At 44.6% G+C, this 16,261-nt stretch overlaps 1 protein-coding gene across 1 annotated transcript in view; it reads right to left on the reverse strand.

Annotated features, from left to right (window-relative positions):
• Nckx30C (solute carrier family 24 member Nckx30C) overlaps positions 1–10,748 on the reverse strand; it is a 163,196-nt gene extending 152,448 nt beyond the window's left edge. Inside the window, exon 1 of the mRNA XM_076365145.1 lies at positions 9,730–10,748. Coding sequence (XP_076221260.1) covers positions 9,730–10,608 — 879 coding nt within the window. The 5' untranslated portion in view covers positions 10,609–10,748. The remainder of the gene's footprint in view (positions 1–9,729) is intronic.
• Between the last annotated feature and the right edge of the window lie 5,513 nt (positions 10,749–16,261).

Raw genomic sequence — 16,261 nt, forward strand, 5'->3', positions numbered from 1 at the left:
CCGCTGATCCCGTTCGCATCCTCTAATTGAGGATCGTTCTTCCCAGCCGTTACAACGACGCGCGCGCTGATTTCTCTATCAACACCGATCTTTTTTCTATTCATTTTCTATTCAACCGAATTTCGGTTAACCCCTTGGCGTTCTACTTGTTCACCGATTCTTGTATCTATCTATTAACTTAGCTATGTATTTATTTATTTATTTATTATTTATTTAATTTTTATCTTCTTTTATTTTAACTCATTTATTTAATTTTTATTTTAACCTAGCTACCTATTAATGTACTATTGTATAACATACAATTGTATATATTTAATTAATCGAAGATATATTTATATATCCGATTTTATTCGATACAGCCTTCGCCATGAAGGCGCTTCTGTACACCTCATTTTTTTGAAAAATAAAGCGCTTTTATTTTCGTTACCAAGCTCGTTACATATAAATGAAATATTATATTATATAGATATTATATAGATATAGAATAATCATCAATTTCGTTTCTTTTCCTATTAAATTATTAACGATACAGTAATTTTGACGAGCGCCATTGCGAAAGACAAATTCAATCACAGGACAAGTGTTTAATGAAAAACTTTCGCCTCTTTCCCGCTTCTGCGATCAGTTCCTTGTTTTCGGCAGAAAAACGAGCGATCGTTCCCACTGTGCAACGTCGAGGAGCCGCGAGTTTGAACGGCAATAAATCTCGAAGCGCACGCGTCCCGACGCGTTCATACGGAAAGTTTCGCGAAGTTAATTACAAGAGCAGTCTCCTCCTGCCGCGAGGATCTCGGCCGGCCCGCGAAGATCCTTTAAATGGAATTTTGATCCGACCCCCGTGCTCTACCGTTGGAATTGAAGGGTATCGCTACGGAAGCGCGCTTTTCATTCAACCTGCTGTGTTGCGATTCATGTCGGAAACTTAAGAAAGTTTGAGAATTTCGGGTAAGAAGCTCGAGGAAAAGCTATGAGAAAGATTGAAAGACAGTTTGGGAACCTCGAGAAAAGAGGGTTCGAGGGATAGTCGCGATTAATATTGGAAGATGAGACAAATATTTGGGAATTTTCGGAAGAATATTAGGGTAAATTACACCGTTCGTTTGATTCGTGAATGGGATTGTTGAAAGTTGAAGACGCGAAGAAATTGAGGTTAATAATTAATATTAAAGTATGAAGGTTTCAAATATTACAGAAAAATAGAGAAAATATTTGGGAATTTTGAGAAGAATATTAGGGTAGATTAAAGCGTTAGTTTGATTCCTGAATGGGATAGTTGAAAGTTGAACACGCGAATAAGAAATTCAGGTTAATAATTAATATTAAAGTATAAAGGGGTTTGTTAACAGTTTGCTGTATGTTATGGAATTCGAATACAGAAGAATATTTCAAATATTAGAGAAAAATGGAGAAAATGTTTGGGAATTTTGGGAAGAACATTCGCTTAAATTAAACCGTTCGTTTGATTCGTGAATGGGGCAGTTGAAAATTAAACACGCGAGTAAGAAATTGAGGTTAACAATTAATATCAAGGTATGAAGGTTCATTAATAGTTTGCTGTATGCCACAGAATTGGAATACATAAGAATATCTCAAATATCACAGAAAAATAAACAAAGTTAAAAGTAGAAAAGGCAACTATGGAATCGAAGTTACTAAATAATCAGCATCAAACTACGAACGTTAATATTCTATTACAGAATCCGAATAAACGAGAATACTTAGAACGTCAAAACGATAATAATAATAATAACAGCAACACGACGGACGGAACACCGAATAAACCAATCAACAAGCCGCATCAAGCATCGTTCACTTTGTCCTTGCCAAATCCCCCGTCGCGAAGCAGCGCGATCGAATTCGGTACGCGCGGAAAAATATCGGCGGGTGTCATTTATTCGCCGTTATAAATGGAATTTGCACCGCGTTAAGGCGATTAGCATATCAAAGAGCCAACGAGCGAAACCGGTTCGACGAAAAATCGATTTTTCGAGAGTCTCCCCCTCGTTCGCCGCCGCGGCGCGCCGCGATAAATAAGACACAGGGCAAGCAGCTTCTTTCGCTCCGTTGAACCCGTGAACGTCCGCAACTTTTAATTAAATTTCCCGGTCAAATAATTCGCCCGGCGCCGGGGCGATGCGGCGATGGCCGCTTAATTACACGCCGCGAAGAAACAATCGCCGGAGGATTTACGACTCAATCGGCGGAACGCAAACGCGAATAAATCAATTGGCCGAATGGAATTTTCGCCGGCCGATTAATTTATGCATTAACGGGGAACGGGGATTTTGATTTATCGAGCGAGCCCCACGCCGGACGTACGCGACCGTGGGGATCGATCCGCGAACAGGACGGACGGACGGACGGACGGGTGACCTATGCTTCGCTTTTTCGAACGATCGATCGGCTATCGAGGGAACACGCTTCCCCGGAATCCCGGAAGCGGTCGTAGAGTCTCGCGGAGAATTCTGAAACTTTCTGCTTTTTACTTCCCTGATTATTAGATTGGCAAACAAATTCGAATTCTTTCGTTGGAATATTCCGGGGAATTTGTAAATACATGAAATTGGAAGGGTTTTTTGAGATTGATTCGGGAGAGATTAAAATTGAAATGCTGGTATAAGACAGTGTTGAAGAGCTCTGTTATTATGAAGTAAACGAAGTTAACACTAGAACTACCGTACCGAATGATTTCGATTGTGTTTCACAGTTATTTATATCTTAAAAGCATCGAATATTTAAAATGATCTTGAAAATATAGCTTCGACTTGAATGCTATAACGAATGTCCGAAGAAACCGAGAATAATATATTGTTAAAATTTTTATAAGAATTACATATTAATCGTATTAAATGCTCGGTGGTTCTAGTGTTAAACATTTTGGTAATTATTGATACCTGAATGAGTAAAAGATTTAAAAATCGTAGTAAGAAAATTATAATTGGTACCGATGAACAAAAGCGCCTCCGCGCTCTCAATTTTGGCACAACACGCTATAGCGCTCCTCAGCACTCGAACGGTTAAAAAATATTCATCTCTGTCAACTACGTACCATTCGTCACTGCCCCATGACAAAATTCTGTCGTGTCAGAAGGCGTTTTCTTCGAGAAGTGCTTAGCACGTTAAGCGCCACGAAAATCTTAAGCGTTTCCCATAGAGTTTGTCTTTTGTAGCAAAGAAAAGTAGGAATAATTATAAATTGTTTGGCGTTGCAACGTTTGCGTCACACTATTATCAACTTAGTTGCCTTATTAAACATTTTTATTTCACATCGGTTGTCCTGTACGTTACGATTGTTTTTTGGTCATTCAGAAGCGTCAGTCACCAGTGACTGACATGGCGCTTAACGTGTTAAAACCATAAATTAACCCTCTATAGGCCCATGTAACTTTGAAGTCACGTATCGATATATTGGCATCCTGTTAATTTATTTCATTTTTCACGGCAAAGTGGTGAATAAAATCTAAGTAACCAGTCAACTTGAACTTTTGTACGCTCGGGCGTGAAAGTTCAATGTCATTCCAATTTGAAGGATACAAAATATATTAATTTAATGAAATTATTGAAACTATTGAATACATTGTTACTTCGTTTTCATATGTGCATATTCATTAATTTCGTACGGCAGATATTTTGTTATAATCACGAAACAAAATTCGGCCCATTCGAACCATCGCGTAGAATAGATCTTGTATTCTAAACCATATTGTGGGAATGGATGCATTTGAGTCTGTGCAATAGATGAATGACGCGACTGTGTGTGAGCGCGTTCCGAATGAATGTTCAAAGCGTTGGAATATTCTAGATTACATTGATTTTCTCTGTATATTAATAATCTTCGTTTTTCTTTATGAATCTAGAATATTCCAAATATATGTGAAGTTAATGCATGGTAATGAAAGAATGCAGAAAGTGTGTGAGCGAGACAAGAGCATCTGAGTATATAAACAGTGTGTGCGTTGTTTCATTTAGTTAGTGTTTTATTGTGAGTTGTCAAGAAATAATCATACTGTTTCTAATAAAATTCTCTTTCTCCTACAATATCTCAATAAACGTACTCTTCATCTTCCCATAGCAATTTCACTGTTTCTGCACCTGATACAAACCTCAAGATTACTACAAATTCCCACCCCAGAATCCTCTCGTACGCGTCTCAGAGACGATTTGAGTATCTCATTCGAGGAACAACTCACAAAAAGGGCGAGCCCCGAACGCACGGGCCATGTTGCAGCCTAAAAATTGCAAGTTCCGAGCTAATCTGACCGTACGCGAACCCCTGTGCCACTTTTCCGCGACCCGATTGTCCATGGACGCGGAAGACAAGCCGAAAACTAGAGACAAAGGTCGATGGGTCGGGGGCGGGGGCGGGGGGATGGAGGATGTCCGTGGATAGGCGGCCGACTGCTTATACCCCGCTCGAAAGAGTGCATCAAAAATGTAGGAGAGACTCGTTATTACGATCGCAGGTTCGCTTCCCAGGAAAAGCGGTTCTAAAATCGTACGCGGTAGAATCGGGTAAAATTAGATTCCGCCATTGCTCATCGCGCTCGAAGCCGACGCGAGTTACGTTCGCCGGGAACCGACGGACTCCGCGAAAATGAACTTGAAACGCGACGCGTCGGTCGAGTCGTTAACACGTTCCGTGCGACGAAATTTCGGTTATATTTTATTTATGAAGTGTATTGATATTTTAAATAAAAGTTATATTCGAGTTATATTCAAGTTATATTCGAGTTATGATCTTTTAAATAGTTGTATTCAAGTTTTTGGTAATTTTTATATATTTTCATATTGTCTCTTTATGTTCTCGCTGCTTTATAACGCATACCACCATTCCTGTGTCCCTTGAAAATATTTTCTTACAGAAATTGGTACCATATATGGTACACGTGGCATTGAATGTGTTAACGTCCAGCGGTTGACACATTGTGTATTGATAACGAGGAATCTCGTTTTTATATACTCTTAGCTATAGAACTTTGGTAGTTACCATAGCATTTAAGGAAGTATAAAGTTTGGTTAGAACTACTTGTTCATTTAGAATATACTACATAACAATATGATACTTGAGTTTTTTTTATAGATAGTAAATATAATTCAGTTTTCTGAGAATTGAATTGTGCGGATGGCAATTTTCACTAAGGTCAACTTATATCAGTATACATAGAAAAACTCAGATATATTGTTGTGTAACATATTTTAAATAGATAATCAATTCGAATCAAATTTTATGTTTTTTTTAATGTGGTAATTAGCGAAGTTGCATAGCTAAGTGTTTTTATATAGAAACGAGATTTATCGTTACAGTCTGTAATGTGTTAACGTTGTTAACGCTAATTGTTAGCCAACCGAATAGGTAGATCTCCCAGTTTTCAGTTTTCTTCCATTTTTTATGGGGTTAACTGTATTGGCCTTTGAACGACTGGTTTGTTACTGATATCTTAATAGATTTACAAAAATTTATTACAGTTTACTTCGTCGGTTTCAGAAAAATTGACATTCGTTCGTTCAGACGCTCGAATTTAGAGGTTCAGAATTAGACAGCGAGGACACGCATTTGCGTGTCCCCGTCAATCAATATCGACCCAAACATTTACCGAATAATGTTTATAGAGGTCAATATGAGTCAAATTGGCTCGTCCGGTAAATCTAGCGTTAACACGCTCTCGGCCACGCGTTATATGCGTGCGACACTGTTGATCACCGTTGCTATGAGGATGTTAACGTGTATTTGGCGTATTGTATCTCTACTGTAGCTCTGCCTCTATCGAAACGTATATATAATACGCTTATATAAAATGCTTCGCTTTATTCGCCATGTTCCATTGTACCAAGGACAATAATAATACTCGAAACGACTGATGTCGAATAAAAGCGACTGACTTAAATAAATTAATAATAATGAAATATAAGGGCCGTAGCACCAAATAATTCACAGGATAAACAGAAACAATGATTAATTACCGACTACAATAATCTTTACATAACTATCAGACTCTTTTATTTAATACAACAATCTACTGTTGTTTAGAAATACTAAATCAAATTGAGTGTTAATCGCTTTTCTTCCTCTTATGTAAACTTATCTGAACACTTTTTTCTCCCAATTAGTTCATATAATGGACGTTCTACTGTACATATAAATCCAGTATCGAAATTAATTCGAATTTGTGAATACATGTTGGAGTGAAGTCTATCACTACAGAATGTGTCGAACATTTTAGCGTGCGAGGATAACCATCAAGTTTCCATGGCAGAAATAGTTGTCGAACGTTGATCACTTGACTTTTAACAAAACTGATAAATATCCAATTTAACAAAACTGGTAACTATAAAATTAACTATTACTAACATATTTATATTATTAAATACTTTCACCCATCACCAGTCGCCTCACGTATTCTCGAGCAGCTCGAACGCAGAATAGCGTCTGGAAATAATTAAGCAGCAAAATGGCCGTCGCAATGCCCAGGAACGAACTCGTACACCTCGTACAATAAGCAGAATGCGAGCAGATAATAAACAATCTCCGAATAAACTTGGAAATTTTCATCAAGGCGCCGGCAGCCTGGGAATTAAACCGTTCCGCCGGCACGCTCGCGAATGGAAAAGATGCGACGCGACGATTCCAGCGGAACGCGGCGGCGCTGCAGATAGTAAACGAGTTCCTTCGATTCCGAACTACTCGTGGCCTGGTAAGCGTGCTAATTAAGCGCGCCGTTGGATGCAGCGCGGGTAATTGGACCATCCCGCCGCGCGCCGGGATTTTTCGCTTGAATTTGTTCATCAAGATCGACCTTGCGCGCGTCGAGAGCTCGCGCCCCGATGTTTTCGCGTCCGACCGCCGCTCCTCGTTCTATTTAGTTCCTTAGCGGCGGAAGAGGATCACTCGTTTCGGTCAGCTTGTTTCGCCGATTGAAAAATACTGCGATTGCGGCCCGGCTTCCGCTGGATAGCCAACGAGTGCCCGGGACACTGGATTGCGGCTCTATCAGGAAAAGTGGATCAGTCGCGCGCTGCTTCTCGCGGAAGGTCGAGTGAGAATTGTCAACTTTCGTTTCAACTGTTTCTGTAGATACCGGAGAGAGAAATAGAATATCTAGGGCTACTGAAATAAAGTCCGTAGTCAGGTTAAATATATTTATTACGCGATGTGGCTCTAATGAGGAACTAACTGCTCTTCCTCGACTAATTTTCCAAAAAGGAAAACTCATGGAAAGAATGTTGCAAGTGATTCAAGCAAACAAACGCTCGAATTAGGTTTGACCGTCATTACGTTAATTGTATTTCTTTTAACATTAGGATTACTGAAATGTGAAACTGATGTTCTTAGAGTTTTGTGTAGTAACGAGAGAAATGGAAGAAATAGAATAATACGAGCGTCGGTTTTTGGGAAGAACGTTGCAAGTGGTTCGAGCAAACGCACGAATTAGGTTCGATCGTCATTATATTAATTGTATTTCTTTTGTCACCTTTGACGTTAGGTTTACTGAAAGTGAAACTAATTTTCTTGGAGTTTTGTGTGGTGACTGTGTAAAGAGGTGATTAGTAACGAAAATTATATTGCGTAGTAAACGTTAATAACTGCGGTTAAGTCCAGAGAATCGAGAAAATTAGTGTTCGGCTTGTAAAAGTATTACAGAATATATTCGGAAGCTAAAGAACTTCCTGATCTAGAACAAAGAAGAACGTTTATTCCATCGAATCTCCCAAAAATCCGAAAATATGAGAAAATCCACTCAACTCTCGGCTTCTAAGCGACTCAGATGTATATAAAGTGTATTCTTTTCGTCGGGAAACGCAGAGAAATCTCCTAATAGTTCCATCAAGCGCGCTGATAAGAGAAATAATAGGACAGTTAATCAAAGCAACTCGTCAAACACATTCTCCCGGATTCAAGCACGCGATTCCAAGTCCCAGCAAAAACTCGCACAAAGAGCCACGACACATCTTTCCCGGAAACAAAGGACAGCACCGTGTCCCACGCTGGCCAAAGCGGAAAAATCGCGTGGCCCGCTTATCAGTTCATTTGGCACAGACACGAAATTCCGCGGACCGCTAACCAGCGGATTTTCCCGCGGAGCGTTTCTCAGCTAAATGGATTATCCGATCCTATCAGCGGTACTTTGCCCTGTAGAAAAATACAGGGCGCCCGAGCAGCGGCGAATTATTCGATGGGCAACGAGCGCGGCCCGCGAATCCCGTCCTATTAGCTAGAGTACACGGAGCATAACCCGGAGATCAGCGAGGGATCAAAAGTAATTGGACGAAGACGGCGGGGCAGAGTGCGGCTAGGAGAGGAGACGAATAAGGCCCAATACTCGCCATCGGTCCGCTGCAAATTATTTCCCTTCGCATTTGCATAAGTTCGTGGCGTTTATTTTTCTACCGTGTGGAATGATAATTTTGAAAATGTGTTTCTCTGATTATATAGTGTTATTATTGTAGTTCCTTAATTATATTTTGTTGTAATTGTATTTGCCTGATTGTAGTTTCTTATAATTGTATTTTCCTGATTATAGTTTCTCGTAATTGTACTTCCCTTATTATATAGTTTACTATAATTGTATTTTCCTGATTATATAGTTTACTATAATTGTATTTTTCTGATTATATAGTTTACTATAATTGTATTTCCCTTATTATATAGTTAACTATAATTGTATTTCTCTGATTATAGTTTCTCCTAATTGTACTTCCCTTATTATATAGTTTATTATAATTGTATATGCCTGATTATAGTTTACTATAATTGTATTTCTCAGATTATAGTTTACTATAATCGTATTTCCCCGATTAGAATTACGGTGAACAACGGTTTTCCCTACGAAATATAAGCATCAGTATATTCCGAATATTTTATATACTCCTTCGCATTGTATACGTTCTGCTAATGCTGCAGTTCGAAGGTTTCCGTAAACGCGTAAACATTTGCAGCGCAGTGACGGCTATTTCGGTTTATCACAACCGAAACCGACGTTACAACTGCTTCCGAGCGCTGCGCGAGGCCAATGTCGCGATCCCTTCGATGCAAGGGTTGCAAGAGGGAAAAAGAACGGGGAACCAACGATGTCCGTCAACGTGACGGCGAAAGCGGCGTCCACGAGCTGGCGTGCACAAGTACGGGGAGTCACGCGACGCTCCTTCGCGAGAACGGAACGAAAGGAAGTGCAACGAGGCCTCGAGCAGCCGTGAAAGAGGGACGCGGGACGATCGATCGGTCTGTGGGCGATTCAAGCGGAAAAAATGGATGGATCGAGGAGCGAAGGGTGAGAACGAGGGAGAAGAGTGTAAAGTGGATTGTTCTTGGATTTCGGGGTGTAGCTCGCGACGTTATTGCCGAGGGAAACTAATAGAACACAGGAACGAACGGTAACAATGAGAGAAACGAGCTTGACAGTTTAGGATTTAGGGGATGTTCGCAATGTCCGCGAAATTGGACGGACATGATAGAATCGAGAGCACGAATGAGACGAGCAAGGATTATTCAGGATGTTGGTAGCAATGTGGTAATCTGACACAGACAGGGTGTGAAGAGGTGAAGAGTGTCACGTAGACTGGCGCGAAAACAAGAGAACGAAGAAACAAAGAGGAATAGCAGTAACGAAAAGAAGAAGACGAACAGGTTCGTAGATCTCGCACGGGTGTAGGGGTCGGTCCGCAACGGCGTGCGTGCACAGTGTCGAAACCATCCTCTAAAACGCAATGCAAACGCGTAACTCCGTTACGTACCGAGGGCATCAGCTGATCGGTGGACCTGACCCTGGTCACCTTGTTCCTGTAAATCACTCTCTTGGCGAGCTTCTCCATGGGCTGGTTCCACTTCATGAAGCTCACGTACGCCAAATAGAAGCCGAAGAGCACGAGCGCCTCGTACCAGTGTATATAATTATCGCGGAAGAAGTAGATCAGGGTGAGCAGGCTGGCGCTGTAAAACGTGCAGTCGCGGAACAACGGCCACCATGTGAGGGACAGCACGGTACGCGAGAATATCGCGCACATCCCGATCACGAACAGGATATTGAACACGGCGGAGCCGACGATGGTGCCGATCCCGACGTCGTCGAACGACACGAACACGCCGATTATCGACGTGAACAGTTCCGGGGCCGAGCCGCCGGCCGCCATGAACGTCGCGCCCGCCACGTCGTCCGCGATCTCCAGTTTCTCGATGATCACGTCCAGCGACGGGACGAAGAACTCGTCGCACACGATCGCCAGCGCGACGAACATGTACACAACGCCGATTACGTGCAATATCACCGCGCCGCGTCGGCGTTCCTGCACGGTGAACAGGTCCTCCGGGAACAGCGGCGCCTTCTCCTCGGTCATGTTGCCGCCGACCTTCTGATGATGGTGATGGTGGACGGTGGCGTTGTAGCCGTCCTCGTTGTTTACGTTGTCGCCGGTGTACACGGTGCCGTTCCCCGACCAGGGCGTAGCTGTCGAGACGTCACCCGCCGGCAGGATGATCGGGTTGTTCGGCGCCGGCCTGTGACCCGACGAGACGGTAGGGCCAACAGCTAGGGCTAGCAACACGGACGCGACCACCGCGGCCAGTCGCCGCCGCCTCCTCCAGCACGCGCGCCTTTCGCCGCCGGCCGCGATCATCGTAGCGATCGGTGGTGTTGCTGGTGCTGGTGTATCGCACCCCCGAGGACGTTCGCCGTCGTTAGCGAATCCTCCGTCCACCTCCTCCTCCTTCTCCTTCGTCTTCTTCTTCTCCGTCCTCCTCCTCCTCCCCCTCCTCCTCCTCCTCCTCCTCCTCCTCCTCCTCCTCCTCCCCCTCCGCCGATTCCTCTCCGGCCTCCGTCGCCGTCTCCTCCTTTTCCTCCACCACCACCACCACCTCCGCCTCCTCCTCCACCACCTCCTTCTGCGTGTCGTATCGTGTCGCGGCGCGGAGGGTGTACGCCACCGGAGGTACCCTACTAAGGCTGGGTCATGTTGGGACACCGAGGAGCTGCTCCCGCATGCTCCTCCACCTTCGATGGTTCCCCGCGACGAGTCGACCTATCCTCGCCGCCCTTACCGAGGAATCGGCCCCTAAACAACCCCTATACCCAGACACTGATCCTCTTCGAGCTGTTCTCTCTGTGCTCTGGATTCCCTTCTTCCCGACACTGTCCTCCTCGGGAGCCCGAGCTCGCGTTGTCCTCGCGCAGTCTCTGTGCTACTCCTCTCCGAGGGAAGATTCCGCGACGAAGGAAACCGTCGAGACCGTCACCGAACACACCGAACCGAGGCGATAACGTCCCTCCCGAGCCCTATCCGCGCGATGCTCGAAGACACCGATCAGTACTCGAGGTTCACTGAATGTCGAAGACGCGACGTATCCCGAGCGGATCCCCTGCCGTCGAACGTTTGCGCGCCACCGTCGTCGTCGTCGTCGTCGTCGTCGTCGTCGTCGTCGTCGTCCTCGTCGCCGTCGTGCTCGCCAGGATGCGGCGAATGGTGCATATAACCCTTTCTTGGATGGATAGACAGGAGCAGCAGAACGGCGGCCCCGCCGCGATGCCCGCCCGCTGCACACTGGAACAACCCTGTTCCGTTCCGTTCCTCTCCCCCCCCTCCGCGGACGGTTCCCACCAGGGCAGCACTCCCCTTATTTCCTCTCCCTTCCAGGCCCCGGTGTTCTTCCTCCTCGCGGCGGCTCTCTCTTTCCCGCGGTTCCTCCTGCCCCACGCTTGTTCCCTCGCATCAGCTTCTTCCGTTTCCTTCGCCGACATTGGGTGTCCTCTGTCCCCCTCCCGCGAGCCCTCTTCTTTCCTCGCTGCCCGTCATCCGGAACGGCGCTCCTCGTCGCACCCCCGTCGCGAGGGCCGAGCCGTCTTCGTCCCTCGTCGCGCGTCGTGCTCCGTGCCTTTCTTTCTTGGCCACCCCCGAGCTGAACCGACAGGATCGCGTCGGTGTTCCCCTCTCGCTCTGGGGAACCTCCACACCCTGCCGCGTCTCTGTCGCGCGGGGTTTATCCTTCTTCTTCGACAACACTGGCTGTCCTCGCTGCGCGCACACGGGACGCTTCTCTTTCTCGGCCGCTCTCCACGTGTCTTTCTCCGTTTCACCGGCGCTCTCCGTCTACCTTGCCTCTATAGTCTTCCACCCTGTAGCATCCCTCTCCCGCCACAGCTTATCCTACTTCAACGCTGGCTGTCCTCCTCGCTACCCCACGGAAGCCTCTTCTCTTTCCGACCGTGCTCCCTATGCCGGGCGTCTTTCTCCTTCACCGGCGTCGTCCCTCTTCCTCGCTTTTCCACCTTGTAGCATCCCTCCGCCAGCCTTATCCTCCTTCAGCGGCGGCTGTCCTCCTCGCTACCTATGCTCGGAGAATAAACTCTTCCCTTTCCGATCGGCCGCTCTCTATACCGAGTGTCCCTCTCTTTCCAACCCCGTCTCCTTCCTTCGGTTCTCCACTCTGACCCCTTTCACCCCCACCGCAGCAGAGGAGCCACCCTCCGGTGTTCGCTGTTTCGTTTCGCGCCGCTCGCCGAGCTAGCTTCCTCCTCTTCTCGCTCGAAATTCCGCCCCACCCCTCACCTGGCCACCTGGAGGCAACGATGGAGGTGGCGCTGGTGGAGGTGGCAGCCGCGGGAGTGGTGGCAGCTTGCACACAAACGTACCGGCCGCCGTGTACGTGCACGTCCTCCTGGAGAACGTTGGGACGTGCTCGTGCGGGCGTGCGCGCGCGCACGCCAACCCTCGCTGGGCCTCCCGCTCGATATCGGAGAGTCGACTCCACGACTCCGCGTTCGCGGATCCGCCATGTACCGGGTGGCCAGCGGGCGCACGGTATCCTCGACCCTCGCCAGCCGAGCGTCCCTTGGCAGTCGATCGACGAACGAGCTTCACGTAATCGCGACGCGCTCGCAACAGGAGGATTACGCGATGGGAACTGTGCCCTTTTCATCTGGGGTTAAAAACCCCTCGACGTATGAGCCGCTCATTCGACGAATCGATTAACCACCGCGGAACGGAAACCGGAGGACCGTGGCGCGATAGTTACTTGTATATTGATTTTTCAAGTTTCACTTTGAACGCGATCAAAGAATCGCCGTATGTGCAATGTATTTTAACACTTTGCACTCGAGAGGCGCCTTACAGTCGCCATTCGATTTCACGAGAACATTGTAGAATTGAGAATTCAATGTTAAATTTTATGTAACGTACGAACACGTGGAACATCGAAATAAAATAGCTCTGTCGCTTAATTTGCGCAAGGTATTTCTGTATGTTAATTGCAAAAGATATCATTGACGTTCCATCAGAGAATAATGAATATTTATTGAGAGAAATATTCTCGAGTGCAAAGGGTTAATTTGTTACAGCTTCCGTCTGATGTACGTGGAATATGAGGTTCGATATAGTTGCAGTAGTTTTAATTGTCGCAATTGTTACATGGGAGAAAGGGTTTTTATTCCACGGTACCAAATGTAGACGGAAATTTTTTAATATAGACGGTTCAAAGGGATTTAACGATGGAATTTTTTTCAATTGAAGAAGGATTAACGGATTTGGCTAATGAGTGGCTCGTATGGTTTCGCGAATTGTTCATGAATTCTTGAGGGCGCAGTGGTAAAGGAAAAATGGGTTGCAGGGTTGGTTATGTTGAGGTTTTGTTGATTGTAGGCGTTTCGGAGTTAGGGAATATGTTGCGGGCTATTGTTAGTGACGATTAAAAGGAGATTGTAGGGAACGAAGATGTTTGGAGCATGCTGGAGTGTGTAAAGGGGTGTAATGATTTGGCAGAAGTTTGTAGCTTTAATTGACCACGCGTGCAGTAGGTCATGGTAGATAAAGAGAGCGAGTGGGTTAAGGTTAAGAATGAGGGGAAGATAAGAGAGAATGTCTGTATGCATGAGTTGCTGCTATATCTGAGTGACAATGGCGGTAAGAGCTGTACAATAGGGAAATACAAATAGCATACTGGCCAGTCTAAGGGAAATTATAATCTCGGAGAGTAACGGTGAATTATTACTAAACAAAGAAATGCGGTTTCTGTTGTGAATCGCAATTCAAGAAACTGTAACACCCTTTGTCTCCAGAATATTCAGGAAAAATTACCTTTTCCAATTTACCTACATTCGTAAATTCACCTTTGCCACCAAAGTATAAAAACGGGATTATTCATCATTTCCATCATTCAAGAATTACCAACTGCCAATTTATATATTTTCAGATCATTTTTCCCTTTGAAATATTCTTAATTAGCCAAAGAACAGTTCCCTTTCAGCATAAAATATTAACCCTTCGCGCTCGAACGATCTTTCACTATACAGAATCATCACTTTTCGATGAAACATCGATATTTTCCACAACTGACCTAACCGGAAATCAGACGGATACCAAAATCGATCGATCAGGGAGAAGTATTTGATTCGAATATTCCGCGAATTGAACCGTTATACCACATAATTCAACCCATCGCCGCAAACGACGGCTATAGCCGTCTATTTTACGAACTCTACTAATACACTAATTTGTCAAATTAATCAAAAATGGCATAACACTCTAGATAACACGTAAGTTGATCTTACACACGATTCTTCATGACCTGAACAAGGCAAGACAAATTAAAAAGAAACAGTGCTTCAAGGCACGATATTAAATCCAAAAGTATGCATATAATTAACTGTAAATATTGAATTTTATCATTTTCCTATATTGAACCAAGCGCTCTTAAGTGCAAAGGGTTAACAAGCAATTGCTTCGAGGCACAGGCGAGTCCCTGAATTTTTCCAAGGTGTCCATAGGATTAGGGTTGCAAGAAGAATCGGACGCGTTCGGGTGGCCGTCCCACTGGCGTGGGCGTTATTAGATGCAGGCGTGAATCGGGTCTCGGTTCTCCGAATTTCAAAGATGCCGGGCACACAGAGCGACTCACAGAAAGAGAGAGAGAGAGAGTGTGTGTGTGTGTGAGAGAGAGAGAGAGAGCCCTTCCCGTCCCGACGTACTCGCGGATCGAAGAAAGCGGAGGTAACGCGAGGGTTGCGTCGCGATTCTAGGTCCTGAATGGAGAACCCGACTCGACCTACATGTTCCTTTTTAAATTGGAATACTGCTTTGCCTCCGCCTCTATCGGAGACACCGCCGTCGCGGAGGACGCCGGGAAAAATAACGTTTAATGCCCAAACTTTCCGCGATACCGTGGATATTGTGTCGCGAGCGGACCGACTATTACAACAATAAGCTCCGTTCGTCGGCTGGAAGGAATTCACCGGGCAGCGAAACACCGCGAGATCACTTCCGCGGGGAGTGTATTTCCTACCGGAGCAGAGGAGATGATGGCAACAGCAGCGATGATAATAATAATAAAGAAACCCGCGCAATTATGTGTTGCTCGGTGTACTGCGGGTAGAATGCACTCTTTTCTTAATGATCCGCGAAGTGCGTCAGCGGTCTTCAAGACGGGCAACTTTTAGTTTACCGTTGTTCGTCGGTGTGTACGGGGCATGTGTTTGTGGGAGGGATTAACTTTGCGGTGGGACATGCGGTATGTTTTATTTTATTTGTGTTGGAACTTGTGAGTTGATAGTTTGAGGTTGTCTAATTTTGTTGTTTAGGGTTTAGAGGAATTTTTGGTTTTTGACTTGTGACCTGGGTGAAGCTTCTGATTCGTAATTTTTTGACAAATCTGTAATTTGTAATTTCAAATCTTCGGGTGAATTACTAATTCTTGATTCCGAATTATCGATCTGATCTGAGGTTTCGAATTCTTCTTCAAATCTCTAATTCTTAATCTCAAATATTCTAGTAAATTACTGATCCCAAATTTTCGACCTTAGAATCACAGGTTTCGAATCCTTCAAATCCCTAATTCCTAATTTCAAATGTTCTGGTAAATTTCTACCCCAATCTTTCGATCTTCTGATCTCAACTTTCGAATCCTTCAAATCTCTAATTCTTAATCTCAAATATTCTGGTAAATTCCTAATTCTCAATCCCAAATTTTCGACTTTCTAATCTCTATTTTCTGATCCTTCGACCAGCCTCGTTCCTAATTTATAGTGATTCAAGGAACATCGACTTTCTAACTAGAAATCCCCCTCATATCAGCACTAAACGTGGCAACGCAATCATATATATAGTACCTAATATAGTAACAATAGTTAACATACTATTCCCATATCAACATATCGATGCCATCACGCGATACTACGAACAACAATATCAATCACACCATCAAATCTATAAAAAAACCAACAATAACCTCACAATCTCAATTTCAAATTCTCATTTCAAAGAACCAAACAAGATACATATAATC

The sequence above is a fragment of the Nomia melanderi genome, chromosome 2 (genome assembly GCF_051020985.1).
Source record: "Nomia melanderi isolate GNS246 chromosome 2, iyNomMela1, whole genome shotgun sequence".
Taxonomy (NCBI): domain Eukaryota; kingdom Metazoa; phylum Arthropoda; class Insecta; order Hymenoptera; family Halictidae; genus Nomia; species Nomia melanderi.